At 44.0% G+C, this 15,948-nt stretch overlaps 2 protein-coding genes across 5 annotated transcripts in view; both read left to right on the top strand.

The window, feature by feature from the left end:
• The window catches only part of TAF1B (TATA-box binding protein associated factor, RNA polymerase I subunit B), a 54,688-nt gene extending 48,907 nt beyond the window's left edge, over positions 1-5,781 (top strand). For 3 of the 4 annotated variants that reach the window (XM_075145067.1, XM_075145068.1, XM_075145070.1), the window contains one exon: positions 3,824-4,501. In XM_075145067.1, the coding sequence (XP_075001168.1) occupies positions 3,824-4,016 (193 nt within the window). In that variant the 3' untranslated portion in view covers positions 4,017-4,501. Of the gene's footprint in view, positions 1-3,823; positions 4,502-5,256 lie in introns of those variants that run through there. The other variant, XM_075145069.1, reaches the window with a different exon arrangement.
• Positions 5,782-12,581: 6,800 nt separating this feature from the next.
• The window catches only part of GRHL1 (grainyhead like transcription factor 1), a 45,143-nt gene continuing 41,776 nt past the window's right edge, over positions 12,582-15,948 (top strand). Inside the window, exon 1 of the mRNA XM_075145065.1 lies at positions 12,582-12,716. Within this exon, the coding sequence (XP_075001166.1) occupies positions 12,697-12,716 (20 nt within the window). The 5' untranslated portion in view covers positions 12,582-12,696. The remainder of the gene's footprint in view (positions 12,717-15,948) is intronic.

Genomic DNA, 15,948 nt, shown 5'->3' with positions numbered 1-15,948 from the left:
AGTGCAAGGTCCTGCACATGGGTCGGGGCAACCCCCGGTATCAATACAGGCTGGGGGATGAAGGGATTGAGAGCTGCCCTGCCGAGAAGGACTTGGGGGTACTGGTGGACGAAAAGCTGGACATGAGCCAGCAATGTGCGTGCACAGCCCAGAAGGCCAACTGTGTCCTGGGCTGCATCAAAAGAAGCGTGGCCAGCAGGTCGCGGGAGGTGATTCTGCCCCTCTACTCTGCTCTGGTGAGACCCCACCTGGAGTCCTGCGTCCAGCTCTGGGGCCCTCAGCACAAGAAGGACATGGACCTGTTGGAGCGGGTCCAGAGGAGGGCCACGAAAATGATCAGGGGGATGGAACACCTCTCCTGTGAAGAAAGGCTGAGAGAGTTGGGGTTGTTCAGCCTGGAGAAGAGAAGGCTCCGGGGAGACCTTATTGCAGCCTTTCAGTACTTAAAGGGGGCTTATGAGAAAGATGGGGACAGGCTTTTTAACAGGGCCTTTTGTGACAGGACAAGGGGGGAATGGTTTTAAACTAAAAGAGGGTAGATTTAGACTAGATGTGAGGAAGAAATGTTTTACAACGAGGGTAGTGAAACACTGGAACACTGGCCAGGTTGCCCAGAGAGGTGGTAGAATGTTTCCAGGTAGATCCCTGGAAAGTCTGGTCAGATTGGACGGGGCTTTGAGCAACCTGGTCTAGTTGAAGATGTCCCTGCTCTCTGCAGGGGGGTTGGACTAGATGACCTTTAAAGGTCCCTTCCAACCCAAACTATTCTATGATTCTATGAATTGAAAATATCTAAAATAGTGTTTCTGACAAACTCCCTTGCTGGTGTAGCTAAGGCTTCTGGATCATAGGCCAGATTCTGGTTCTGCCATTGGTTGTATCATGAAATCCTAATCCAGAAAATGAGGGTACCGGTGGGTATCAGTGAAAAAGATGAACTTTGCAGCTGGATTGGATTCTTCTGAATTTCTCGTGTGTGCAATTGGAGGGTGTTTTTTGGAAAAGAGGTCGGGGTACGTTAATGTGAAATGAGATTTCATTAGCGCATTGAAGAACATTTTAAATCTTTAACTGGTATATACTGCTAAATGTCATGCTTAGGAGAGCATCAGCCCCTACAAAATCTTTGTGATCCTGATTTTTAAAACATTAAATATTCTCCTTGAAAATAACTAGCTTTTACATGTATGCAGTCTTTTCTGTCTTTCAGTGGATTTATTTGCTTATCTTTATTTTCCTTTTCACATTACTTTTCACATATCCACCGTGACAGAAATGGGTTGGAATAATGTAAACACAGTGTTATATTACAAGAGCTTTGGTTGTATGGATTCATTCTTTTGTATGAATAAGAAGCTTTTTTTTTTGAAGGGAGGAGAGGTAATAATCCTTTTACCACAAATTTGCGTAAATCTTATGTACACACTGAGTGGATATTTCGGTGTATGTTTGTGTGAATAATCTTTCATGCAAAGTCTGTTTTTAAGCCTACATTTTCATATGTAATATATTAAAATTTTAATGGCAAACTGTCATAGCCTTCATGAAACAAGATTTGAATTTAAATTCTTACCGGTTAAATTTCCCATTATATCATTTGCAATGCAAGTAGTTAATTATACATCTGACACTCACTTAACTTTGGAAAACATCATCTACTCCCTCAGATATAAGGTTTTATCCTATGCAAGTGTGTGTATGTATAATAGAACTAAAAACAAACTTACAAATTCTCTTTCTCTAAAAATCAGCATGGTCTAACTGGGACTACTGAAATGCTTTAATCCTAGGACTAAGATATGATTTCAGTGTGGGCAAAGCTGAGATCGGTCAAGTGGTTGGTAAAATGCTTTTACATTTTCTTTTATTCTAAAACTTTCAGTTTTAAACTGGATTCTAAACTGATTTGGTATAGAAGTCTTTAGATGATATATGATGAGGTATTATAATGTGTGAAAAATGTTGAGAGAAATGGATTTAACTTGTTACATCTAAATTTAAAATCACTTGGGATTTTTTTGGCTCTTCAGAGATGCTCTTAAGGTAAATAGCACAAAAATGGCACAAAATGGGGCAAAAATGTGTGTGTGTTTAGGTACTCTTGTGAAAAGCATATCTCCAGTTAATCAAATAGGTGCTTTACAGTATTGATGTAATTATGCATTTGCCTCAGAATATACAATATCACTCCCCTGCCACCCCCAATGAAAACTGAGATTTGACACCTAAGTTGCCGTAAGAGCTGTAATTGCTGAATCTCAGAGTTAGGACTAGGACGTAGCAAAATGCCTTAATTCATATTACCCCAAAAATGCAATTTGGTTCAACCAACAACATTTCTCAATGAAGCTCAAATTTAGCAAACATGTTGGGTTGTGGGGTCAGCTAATTCGTTCTGACACTGCCGAAATGTCTGATTTAATTTAGTTTTTGTAAGAAGTCGCTGGCAGCTTTTGGGGAGTGTGAGGTAAGGAAGAGGATGGGATGTACGGTGCAAGAGACCTAGTTTCAGATTTCCAATCTGCCAGACTTCGGGGGAGGCTTTAAACAAAGACTCCGCTCCCCGAAGTGCGACTTGCGTGGCACTCCAGGATGGGTCCGTCTATTCCTCCAGTTTGAGGTAAAATGTAAATGTTTGTTGGGCCAGAGGGAGCGAGCAAATGACTCTATAGTCTAGTAATTAGCACACTTGCCCATAAATTGGGACAGACAGGTTCCAGTCCTTGTTCTGGTGAATATTTAAGACCGCTGCTCTGAATCAGACAGAGGGGAAATTTTAAATTCTGCTTCTCCACATCCCAGGGCAATATCTAGTAAGCTGGAAGATGCATGGGGCTTATATGGTGAATAGCACCTAAATCCCCGTATCAATGTAAAAGATTTTTTTAAAAATTGAAACAGCTAGATTTTATACTATTTTAAACTTACCACTTTTAATAAAAACAAATTTGGGGCTAACCCAGAACAGGGTATTTCTCCAACCTAAATTGCTGAAGTTAATATTTACGGAACTATCTCTGCAGTCCGTCCTCTGTGTCATCTTTTGTTCAGTCTGACACTTGTTACCAGCAAGTCTGGCCTGCTATTTTCATTATATACTTCATCAGTAAAATCACCTCATCGCGTTCATTAATGTTTTCACTGTGAAAGCTACAAAATAATTAAGCAGAAGGCTGCTACAGCACCAATTACTTTTTGTGAACCTGGCCAATGTTTGCCCCAGTCTTTCTTATGTTACTCCAGTGACTTGAACTTAGCTTTTCTCTCTTGTTTCTAGACAGGTAATTTATATTTAGCCCACAAAGGCAATGGACAAAAAAATGGATGGGTTATAATCCCATGGCATAGTGTCAGGAAGAGGAGAAGGGACCCTACGGAGAGTGTGGGCAAAGAATAGAGAAAAGAGCCGGGGATGTCTACACTAGATAGTCTTAGAAATTTTAAAAATAGGTTAAGGGAGCCATTTTCACACTCTGCTACATTTGCTAAAAGCTGGCAGAATGAACACTGGTTCAATTTAGTCCTGAAAGGGAAAGAATGTATTCTTTGCATGATCCTGATTCACAGAGCAAGAAGCTATACAGGCTTTTCTTTCTTACTGTGTCTGCACCATCTCTGAACACGTCTTGGTCTGGTCCTCTACTTCAAGGTTTTGCAGGAGTGGATCCCCTCACAGAATCGACATTGTAGACCAGAATTGTGATTTATGCTGTTGATAAAATGTATAGTTTTCCTCTAATTACAATTAAATAGATAAATGCTAGCTAAATACTAACTAAATACACTTGAAATTTAGGGCTTTTTTTTCCCCCTTTCATTTCAGATTGTGTGGTCATCTGGCTCATTACAGAGAAGTGGACTTTCCCCAGAGTTACCATTTTGTACTAAGGTTATTCGCCTTTCTTCTGAGGATACAGCCCTCTTATATCCATGACGAGGTGTGTGTGATAGAACACAAGCTTTTTAATAAAAAACTCTGTAAAAAGCCAAAATACAACACAGGCCTAAGGAAGTAAAAAAAAGCCTAAAAATATTAAAGTATTTACAGTATTAAAACCATGTAAATTAGTTGGTTGGATCCCAAACCATGGTATTACATCTAAATTTATACTGATCCTTTTGCCTGCATGGAAATTTTTTGTTAAGATAGTAGTGCCGAGATCTACTACTGTACTTTAGTTGTAGTGTCATTTTATCTATAATTTAAGTCACTGGTTTCCAGCTGGGAAAGTTATCAAGGAAACTGTTTATCACAATTTATTTCCTCACTTTGCATCAGAGCCAACAGGAAGCTATGAAATTACCATTTTTTTGGCATAATTGTACATACTTTGAGTGTACTGGACAGCACGTTAGCATCTAATCACATTGTGAGATTTTGCAATTAAAATATTACCTATTTTTTTACCTACTGTTGTAGGACAGGAAATATATTTCTAGAAAGTAATGTTGACTTTGTTTTGAAATAGTGCGTTAACAAATAAAAGGAGCAGTTGGTTGATGTTTTCACTGCAGTGAGTTTTTTAATCATTGTTTCTAAACAGCCTGTTCTGGAGCAACTCTGGCACTGTTTTCTATCTTTCCTTGCATCCTGTATATTTCCCAGTCTCTTGTTATACCTGAGCCTCTCATTCAAGTTAACACCTTTCGGGCCCATGATCCACTCCAGGCTTCACAGATTTTTCAGCTACTTTCATACCTGGAACTGCCCATCCTATTTCTTGTGGAGTGGTAACTGCCAGTTACCTGTCACTCTTCTTTTGCAAGGCTACTGTCATTTGAATTTCTTCTGACCACTTTATAATCCAGGATCTTCAGCAGCTTGCGCCTCAGCCATTCTACCAGTTTCTCATGCTCAACCTTATTTATGCACTGTATTTTCAAACTGTCCCAGACGATGTGTAAATGAAGTTGGGTGCTGCTACTACATTAAAGACACCGTAACATATACATATGTTGAACAGAGATGTTGAGTAGACACCCAGATGAATAAGCTGCTTTCAGCTGAATGAAATAAAATTCAGCAGCTCCAACCATCCGTATGCAGTGCAGAAGTTGCCAAATCTATTTGATCAAAACCAAAATCAACAGCTGTTTCTGAGCATTATTATAGACAAGAAAAATGGTGTCTGCAGACTTTAAAAAGAGCGATAGCGTCCTTCCTGAGCAGGGCCTTCAGTGAGATGTAATCTGGGAAGGTAATCAATTCAGCAGGTAGCCTCTGAGTATGATGGAAGGGTTTAAAATCTGTTGCAGTTCAATCCGTGAAGCCGTTGTCTAAAAATTGAGAACAGGCGAATGATAGGAGAGGAGATGTGCTGCCCTACCTGTCTGGAGCAAAGTGATAAAGCAGTATTTCAAGCACGGGTAGAGCAGACAGGACTGTTAAAGGTAAGTTGTAATAGTTACTTGGAAATACTGGCAAACCAGGAGGCTTTGCTGGCTCAGTAGAGACAGGAAGTAATAGAGCGTGGTGTTCTGATGTAAGGTGACAGAAGACACCATTTGGGTGAAAATTTTTACTTTTTCAGGTATTTTAAGTAGTTATTGTAGAACAGGGATTTAGAGCAATGGTCCTATAAGGTGATTGTAACATGCAGATGAGAAGGCATAGTTTTAGCCATACAGGGCTAAACTGCTTGATGGGGGAAGAGGAAAGAGCAGACTGAGCTGTTACTTGTTCTATGTGTTAGAGATTTCATAAGTGGGTATAGTTTAGTATGTCTAAATTTGTTGCCACATTGTGCTAGATATCTCAGACTTTTAACAAGATGTGTCTTGAACTGATGTTTACATTAACAGACTTGGAATATACCGATTTGAATCTCATCTTGTGGCTGGTGTTTGTGTTTTAAAATTAGCCATTATCTATTATGTTTGACCTTACCTGAGTGAATTACTAAAGTTTGTAAATATTTGGTAAAATTATTAATTGTTCTTGTTTTAGGTGAGTATTTGTATCCGTTAAAAGTCTACAGAAGTGTAATACACATTGTCAGTGTTTTCAACAGCGCTTGCTCAAGCGACTGAAAGTATCTCATTCTTTTTACTATAATATCTGTTAAAGTTTTGAATTAACTATCTAAAAGACACCTTATTATACATAAAGGATTAATTTAATTCAGAAGTCTTTATTTGAAAGACTTATGCACTTAATTATAGGTACACCTTTCTTTTAAAACTACTGTAGTAGTAAAATCTGAGCTTCATAAATTAAAAATACTGTGCTCATTGTTACATTGTTACAAATGTAACAAAGCTCCCTTAGATGTTAGAATAAATTAAAGCTGTACTTTAATAAACTGGAATAAAGCTTGCAGTTAATCATCAAGAGCCATGTGCCTTCTGGACACATAGGTTAAGAGTCAGATTTAAAAGTAAAGGGTGTGCCCCTAAAATACTTAATGTTAGTTCTATCCAGTTTAATCAATCAACACTTATGTTGGAGTAATGATGTTTAAGAAGCTGACGAACCACAAGAGTGCCTTATCTTCAGTGAAGTGTAGTTGAGCTCTCTTGGGACAACTACTTTGCGTCCAGTTAATATAACCCTGAGGTGGAGCCGCGCTGGTTGAACAGACAGCTACCAGCGGATAGCTGAAGGGTAGGGTGTCTGCTGCAACCCAGCAGTTCCAACCACCTCTTCTATCTACTTTTAAGTTACAGCTCCTTTTGTAACTATTTGCTGAAAATGTCTGGGGAAAGCTCAGCTTTTTGATAGCTACTTTTCTGTACTTCTTCCTGTGGAAATTTTAAGTAAAGAGACTTGGTTTGTTTTGTTTCTTATTCTAAAAGTTGAATGAGAGTTCTTAAGTATATAGATAAAGGCAAGTGGTTTTTTTAGATTAAAGTTTTAAAACATTATATATTGAGAAGATTTAGAATAGTTAAATAATTATTAACTTAGACAATAGCAAATCAGTTATTCTGAGACCGTGATGTGTCTTCTAAAGTGAATTCAGGCTTTCTCCTAGTTTGTGTGTTAAACACACTGGTGCGAAAGTAATCTTGCATTATGAATTCTTCTAAATAATGCAACCTTTCTGTTGTTTCAGTGGAGAAATATGGGAGATGTCTCATTTTCTTTTGAAAGGTACAGCCTTCAGCAGAATTGGAATTTTACCTTACTAGTTTTTCACTACCTCAGTGTGTCTGCATTCTCAATATCAACTTAGTCTCAGTAAATACATTTTTCTTTTTAAAGTTTTTACTGTTTTCTAGATACGAAGGAGAGATGTTTTACTTTCTCCTTAACCTCTTATGCAGAGTGAAGGCCCTGAACCTGATTTAACCAGAGAATAAGAATCAACAAAGCCCTATGCCTGCAAGCAATACTAGTCTAATTTATTGTCCATAATGTGTTGTATGGGCTTCACTGTAATTACATCTTTCCTAACCTATTTTTAGCATGACCCCTGGAACAATCATGTTTGGAAGCTTTGAGAAAGCTTCGTGCAATGTTGTGGGCAACGCAGTTAATAAGTTGCTTTCTCATAACATCTTGGGACGCTCAAAAGTCCCTTCCTCAGAATGACTTTTCTTTTTTATGGGCTTTTGCTGATGGTCTTGAAAACAAGACTTTTGCTGATGGTCTTGAAAAATGATTTCAAGGTATTTATGGAAAGTTGTTAAGAGGATGCTTTTGCAGGACGGGGAGCAAAAGGGCCAGGATCAGGACCCACAGGGCTTTTGGGAGAGGTTAAGTCTGGAAATATTAAGTCCCTGAGTAAGTGTCTGCTTCCTGGTTCATCCATCCCTTCCCCATGTCAGGTTGAGTAAGTTTTATGCTGCTGCACTTGCGGAGAAGAGTTGGGATAACTTTGATTAAGTATCTCCTATTTTGATCCAAAATGACACGGGCTTCCCAGCACATACAGTCATACATATTTCCTGGCTGAGCATGTTAACCTGTGGATTTGCCAAAGCAATGTCTCTCACTGCGTTTGTCCTTGCACTAAATGCAGAATGCTTGCTTTCCGATATCTCCTCCACAGTTACTGGTCTTGTTGCTCCTCACATAGGAAGCTCCTTTGTTCCTGGCCAGATTAGATGAGGGAGAGCATAAAGAGAATGCCAAGATGTGGAAACAGGCATATGTGAAGGAGCTTTCCTCACTGCTGCTTGTGCTAGGATACTGCTGAAATGGTGAACAAGAGAGTGAGTAAGGATTGGCAGAACAGGAGATGATGAATGCTTGTGTCCTCACGTGAGGTTATAGCTGCCCTTGTTCAACTGCTAATAGCAGCATTTCCAGAGCCAGAACACTCCTCCCTGATCCTCAGCATCTATACTCTGCCTCCGGCAGTACATCAGGTAGTTTTAAAAGAAAATACAAGCACATTGCTCTAATAATCTCACATGGCTTCTCTGTATTGTAGAAGTATTGTGTGTCTGCTCCCTGTTGTCGTAGCAGTGGCTTTGCTCATCAGCTGCAGACCCTGCCATTGCCTCGTGAGAACACCAAGGAGTGTGTTTAGTGTCTGTGTTGTGATCCGACAGCTTGATCTGGATCCTGGGGTGCTTCTTAGTGAGCATTGCCTGCCTCTGACAGGGCTGTCTGAGGGGTGCGGAGTAGAGGCTGCTGTGAGAGAGACGGGTGAAGACACCACCTCTTTACAGGCCCAGGGAAGAGAAGGGCGTCCTAAAACTATATCCAAGTCCCCCAGCTCTCAAGGCCAGGATATCAGAGTGCAGAGCTAGTGAGTTCCTGGTGAGCCGTCAGCTCCTCGCAAGCTAGGCAGGCTTCATGTTGGTAGGCAGGCTGGTTCTTGTGCTTCTGAGCAGGACTTCGACTGTGGTACGTCAACATGGTGCAGCAGGGCTCCCCATGACTGCCGCGTGCAACTTGCTGTCACGCTAGGATGTGAAGGAATCCACCTGGCCTGGATCTCATCAGCACTGTAAGTCGTGCTATGTTGATGTAAGATTGTGACAAAACATTTTTGTTCACTAAACTGAGATCCGTGGCATTCGTAACTTCTAACTGGGCAGCTGGGTGGTTTCTGTGCTGCAGAGCAAAGCAGATTAGGCAGAACAGTATGCAGTGAAAGAGCTGCGCACGCTGTTCTCTTGCTACACCACTATCGGCCTGTGCGGCAGGACCTACGTACAGAGAAGTCAAACCCAGAGGAAACATAACCCAGAGCAGAGATGAGAAATGTTCAGTGGGACCGGTTAGCATGCTAAAGATTTTATCGTTGATAAAATTCTAGGCTTGAGGCTGACTTCTTTTTTCATATATAGGCTACTGCAAAATTGATTCATTTACATTGTAGTCATCTCAGCGCGTCCTCAGTCAGGCTGATGGAGCTGCATCTCCTGCCCCTGAGTAGTCTGTGTGGTCTCAACAGTTTCTACATTAACTTTGGGGGTAAATACAGAATTAAAAGGGGAATCTTTAAGGAATGCCTGCGAGATTGCATATAGGGATATGACTGAAGTGAAAACCAAACTGCTTCTTTTCCTGTTCTGTATTTCACACATTGTGCTTTCATTTATTTCTTTACCCTTTTTTCCCCCCAGCTTCTTCCATCTCTTTCCTACAAGGCATTTGCAGCTTCCTTTTCCACTGTCACTTGTCTTTCTATTTCTTTCCACTGTGCCTGCTTTCACCTCACTTCTTAGTGAGTTCATGAACCTCTGCCTGGGCTTTTCTCTTTTTTTCCAGCCTTTTTATGCCTTAAGGCTAATTCTGCGGGGGTCGGTGATAAGCTTCAGGCCTGTTGCAGAGAGAAAAGCTTGCCTGCTGTGCTGCATAATGGAGAGAAGTACAGAAGATTCACTGCTCTTTACAGCCAGCTCTGCAGCCTGGCCCTCGCATCTTAGGGGTTCAGATTGAGTAGAAAGTATCTTGTTTTGACTCCCTGCTGCGTTTTGTGAAATCAAAAGTACTGTTACAAACTTGATGCAACTTGTTTGTTTGTTACACAGGTGTGAATGGCCAGTGTGTGTAGATGATAATTATCAGGTATGAGATTTTAAAACCCTATTTGTTAGGTAAGTCATAACAGTAGCTAATCCTTGTCCAGAATAATTCCCAGTTTCTCTAGATAGCGATGTGAAAAGACAGACTAGGAAGAGGTACAAGCACGTTGAGACAGTGCTCGGCCAGATGGTTGCAAATGGTGTGTGAGTTCGGTGGGGTTCCTTGCCTGTTTTGAGTGGGATTCGTTTAAAAGGAAACAAATACGTGAAGAAGGGAAGGAGATCGCTGAAGGCAGGACCAAGGCAGAGGGAAAGGTAAAGGGAAGGGCATGAGCGGTGAAGGAGAGCAGCGAGATCGAGGTGAAAGGGCTGAGCGAGGGAAAATGTTGGAGCGAATGCCAGTCAGCGCGGGGCAAGGGAAGTCCTGCCAGAGCGCTGCCGCGTCAGGCTGGCATGGCTTTATGCCCGAGCCAAAGCTCTGCTAAATCCCTTTGTGCTTCTTGCCTGATTTTATTCAGCAATGATGCAACCCAGTTAGTGACATCACAGAAATACACCTACAAGTGGTGTTACAGAGTCTAGATTGTGACCGGCAGATTAGTCAGCGGTGTCACAATCCGGTGTTTATATCATTGTCTTCTGAATGTGGAAGTGATTGCTATGTTGATAACTAGGTTTTCATCGGCAGATCAGGCTGTTAAGAAAAGCCGTACCTTTTGCAGAGGCAACAGCTTTGATTTATTTGGAATAAAATCATGGTAAATTCTAGTTAAGTAGAAATACCAAGCGTGGCACATTACTAAGATTTAAGCAATTCGGGTGCAATGTAAACATGTGACTGAACTTCAGCACGTACTGCATCTGGGTCACAGCTACAGGGTAGTATAATATTTTATTGTTAATGAAAAGTATGCACGTGTGCCAAAAAGCAGTGATTGTGTCTGCATATCCCAGAATTCTATGAACAGAAGCAGGGAGCGTGAGGAGTGAATAACCTGAGAAAGTTACCAGTCCTTTCCAGTACTTGCAATTTTGAGCTGTTTTTGTAATTTGTATCGGAAACAAAGCGAGTTATACTTGTTTGGAAAAATGTAATTTTCTGACATCTTAATTGGATGACAGTATTTTTTTCATATGCGGGAGCAGATAAGAAATTTTCTTTTATGTAATCTTGAATTGCATTTTAAAATGGGTTAAAAATGTTAAAAATGTAAAAATACCTTTCATTGCATGTCATAAAGAACAATTTACATCGGTTCCTTTCACTTTATAGAGCAAGATCCTACTTCAGTAATGATATTTATCTTTTGCCATCCTAATGACAATGTTTGCAGATCCAAACAAAGCGTTTTCTTTCTAGAATGCGAGTTGTAATCCAGTCAGAGGATATTAAGCAATTTCCAGGATTAGACCCTTAGTGAAAGTTTGTTCCCTTTAGTTTCATATTTCCTTCAGTTGGCTGCTTGAATTGTCCTTCTATAATATTGCATTGGAGTATATCCTGTACAAATAGGGAAGAGATTTTGACCTAGAAGGAGAGACCTCTTATTAGTGTGCATACTTTTAAATTACAGTAGCTATCTGAAACATCTTGACATACGATAGATAGCACTGTTGCTATATGGGTTTGATTCAACTCGTTACTTAAACAAGCAACCTCCCACCCTTATTTCCCAAGGAGAAACTTAAGATCTTTCTGATTTAAATTCATGCGTGCCACTTTGGATATATCCAATGTATTTGTAATGTCGCTGCTGTTGTTAAACCAGAGGATTTAGATGCATTTCCAGCAGTTACTCCATCGTAAACGTCCCTTTCTCTCCAAACCTGGGTTCATCTATGAGGCATGTAACGATGCTAGGATCCACTGTACTTTGGCAGTCGTCGCAGTGCTCATGCAAATTAATGCACCTTGTGCTGTTTTTAGGCTTTCCTAAAAATGGGTTAAGTGCAGGAAAAAGAAGTAAGATTATATGGAATGGGAGAGGGAGAAGGGAAAGCCATTTTCAGCGCGGAAACGATCCCAGGGTGATTCCCGCCTGCGCTACCGTGACTCCTAGGCAGGGCCGGCGGCCCGTGAGGCGATACCCCTCTAGCGCGGCCCCGGGCCCTGGGGGGCGTGGCATGGGCGCTCGGGGAGCCCTCGCGTCCCGCGGCCGGGAAAAGAGGGCTGGGGACTCCGGTGCAGCTGCGGTGCCAGCGCCTTAGCCCCCGTGAACGCTGTACGTGCAGGGGGAGAGGTGAAACCGGGGGGAAAAAGGTCTTTTTTCCTCAGGAAATCGGCCCTTGACAGCGGGCGGGCTGGGGGGGGCGCCGGGCCCCAGGGCGGCCCCCAACCGCGGGGCAGCACTTTCCCCGCCAAGTTTTACCCGTCCCTTACTTGCGCCGTCCCCCGCGTTGTAACTAAGGGGCCGCGGCCAGTACCGACCCGGACCGCCTTGGCTCGGCCCGGGCCCTCCGGGCCGCCTCAGCCCTGCCTCAGCCGCCGCCGCCCCCCGTCCCCCGCGGAGCCCCGCACCAGTGCCGGCACCGCCCCGCCCTGCGCCCGACCGCCCAATGGGGGCGCGGCGGCTCCGCCCCGCGGTCCGCGGCAGCCAATGGAAAGCGTCGCGCGGCGCCCGTCCACCTGCGGCTGCGGGAGCCACCTGAGCGGGCGAGAAAAGCCGACAAAACCCGTCGGTGCGGCGGGCTGCGCGCTGCTCTCTCCGCTCGCCCCCGCCTCGCCCTCCCGACCAGCCGGGCCAGTTCTGCCGCCCGCCGCCTGCGCCAGACATGACACAAGACTACGACAAGTGAGCGAGCCGGGCGGGGAAGGGGGGGGGGAAGGACCGGGTCCGGTCCGACCGGTGCTGCCGCCCCTCCGGGGGGCTGCGGCGAGAGGGGCTCGCCGCCCGCTCTCCCGTGGGGCCGGGCCGGGGAGAACCGCTCTCCCCGGGGGCCCGCCCCCCGCCACCTTCGCGGATGAGTAACCGGAGGCTGCGGCGGGGCCGTGCGAAATGGCGGGGGGGGGGGGGGCAGGGGGTGAGCCCCGGGGGGGGCCTTGCGGCGCAGCGGGGAGACCCCGGCGGCCACCCCGCCCCGCGAGCCGAGCGGCGAGGCAGGGCCGGCTTTGAAACCTGACACCCGCAGCGAGGCGTGGGTCAGCGCCGCCGCCGTCCGCCCCCCGCCCCGCCGCGCCGCGCCTTAAATGCGGGCGGCGGCGGCGAACGGGCCGCGCCGTCGGGAGGAGCGGGCGCCGCCGCAGCGCCGCGCTGCCCCTCTCCCGGGGGCTGAGGGAGGCGGGCGGAGCCGCAGCGGCTGGCTGTCCCCCCGCCCCCGCCGGAGCCCCGCGCCGCTGCCCGGCGGCGGGAGCGGCCCCCATGGACTTCTACGAGGCGCACCCCTCCGGCAAGGTGGATTTCGGCAGGTAAGGGGGTCGGCGGGCGTACGCCGTGCCCCTCCGGCGGGCCCACCCGTGCCGGCAGCCGGCCGCCGCGGCGGCCAAGTGGGGCTCTCGGTGAGCTGGGCTGCAGCTACCTCGTACTACGCGAAAGTGGGTGTTAGAAGAGCTAAAACTGAGCTTACAGTGTGTTTTTGTAACTTCATGGCGTTGAATGCCGAGACGTCCTCTTCAGACGGATCCCTCGCTGTGTTTAATGGCTTGGGTTTATTTCTACACCGTGTCCGTCTGGAGACGGTGGCCATGGGCACTGTAAGTTAATAGAAAACGGGGTAACTCTGGAGTGATTTGAAGAACCGATTGTAAAATTACTGTATTTTGAATGATCGGTGGCTCAAATGCACTCATTTCCTAGGGAAAGCATAGCATTTTTACCAAAGTTTTTTTTCAGTATATCGCTTTCTAGAAGGAGGACTCTAATGGAGCAGCTCACTAACTTCACCCTGAGATTAGGATTTTCCATATGTTTTTTTACCTCTAGTAACACTTAATAGATGAGGCCACAGTAATGTAGGTACACGCGCTTTGCTTTTTTGGCATGTAGAAGCCGGCCAAAGAAATCGTCTCTGCTGCCTCAGCATTAAAGGTGTGCTCTGTGCAAAGACCGGGTATAAAGCACAGTGCGGCTGAGGATCTCTCAACGTCTGGAGTTAAACTGCAGGGTGAGGGAGAGAAAGGGTGGGTTTTGCATCGGGGAAGTAAGTAGGAAGAGTTTCTGTGATCTGAACACAGGACATTGCGGGCTGCGGGATCCTCGCAGGCAAAGAGAGAGTATCTGCTTTTTGTAATATTCCTCTGCTTCTACTCCGGTCACGTAGAAAATAAAATTCAGACATTATTAAAACTGCAGTAGGAAACTTACTTCCAGCCTTTGCTGGACATGTCTACTACTTTGTGAGCAGATCCCCATGCCAGTAATCTTGAAACCTAAAACTTGGGAAAAATAAATGTTTGCCTTCTCTTACTAATATGTTCTCATTTTCCTGAAACAAGCTGTGGTTCTGTTAAGGGATTGAGTTACTGCCAAACCCTGCGCTTCTCTTGATAATTCTGCAGATTATTCTTTCTATGCTGCTTTTAGGGGGTAGGTTACCTGTAGGGCAACGTGCATTATATTTAGGTGTTGCGGTGACGAAGAAATCACACAAAAATGCGTAGCTTTTGCATTTGCTACATTTCTGGTTATTGGCTGCTTTAGTTTTCTGGTTCTCCCTTGGTTCTCTCTTTCCATGTGAGCGTTGCATTGCTGGAGAGAATCAGCTTAGTGGTCTTGTGAGTCCCAGCAAGGCTGATTTAGCCCTTCAGCTTGGCAGACGAGAGTCAAGTGAACTGCACTCTGGATACTTCAGTTGCCTTTGTCTTTACGAGTGACTTTTAACTGGAGGATTTACCCGTTTGCTATGGATATTCGAGGTTTCTTTTATCACATTGTATAAGAATAGGAGCTTGTACCATGTCCCTGAGGAAAATTCCGCTTTATCTTCTGCTGTGCAGTTTTTGATAGAAAGTGGATGTCCTCTATACCAGAGGTATCTGCATTTTGGTACACTGCGTTTTGGTATCTGCGTCAGTGTGTACACAAATATGTACAAAGACCTAAAGAAAGGGCTCGGTGGGAGATCTTGTCTTTTTGGTTGTTGTTGTTTGCTTTTTTCCGACTATATAAGACTGATTTATAGCCACAAAGTGCTCTTACAAGTCCTGGAAACTCCCACTTGCTTGAAGTATCTTCAGCTCAGCCAAGCTGTCCCATTGAAGCTCAGCGAGACTCCTTGTGTAACTGATAAAGGATCGAACGCATAATTTGCAAAGTGCTTTGCAATCTTTTTGGTAGAAGGTGGTGATAAATGTAGGATACTGTTAAGCTGATTATAGTGATTAGAGTATTTCACAACTTTATATTTCACAACTTTTTGTATTTGTAGTATATTTCAATCTCTGAATGCATCTGGGTAAATAGATGACAAGAATGCTTATCTACTGGGGAAGGGGTGTGATGGTGGTGGGGAGCTGTTTTTTGTGGGGTTTGGTTTTTTTATTTCAAACTATTACCAATTCATTAAAAAATGCCGAGTTTGGGATTATTTAAAAAAATAAAAAAGCTTCCCTCCTCTCCCTGCCAATCTGCAGTAAACTAATGTTACACTTGCGCTGGAAAGAAAACTGGCTTAAAAGTCAGATTTAAACAACGTTAGCTTTAGCTGGCTTGAAAGATGAAGCGTATATTTTACTAATAGAACCAAAGTATATTAAGTTGTCTAAGCTGGTAGGACAGCATTTTCTACAGATGTCCCACTTTCACCTGTGGGTAGAAGGTCCAAGTCGTCTTGTTCTCAGCAATCTCAAAATGTTCAGAATAAATATGGTTTTTTTTGTACACTACAACATAAAGGGGAAAACTCCAGTTTTTCTCTTTATTCCCAGTCATCTGTTGAGGGTGTTTCAAACGAGTGTCACGTATTATTTCAACAGTAACCAGGCAGTAAGTCTTTTGGCTTCCCTTGTCAGAAAAATTCACTGCCAAATTGATTTGAGGTCCCTTTGACCAATTTTCCTGTGTAGTCCATAGCTAATCAGCAGCTTCT

Source organism: Calonectris borealis, chromosome 3, assembly GCF_964195595.1.
Source record: "Calonectris borealis chromosome 3, bCalBor7.hap1.2, whole genome shotgun sequence".
Lineage (NCBI taxonomy): Eukaryota > Metazoa > Chordata > Aves > Procellariiformes > Procellariidae > Calonectris > Calonectris borealis.
This window is presented reverse-complemented; position numbering and strand designations above follow the sequence as displayed.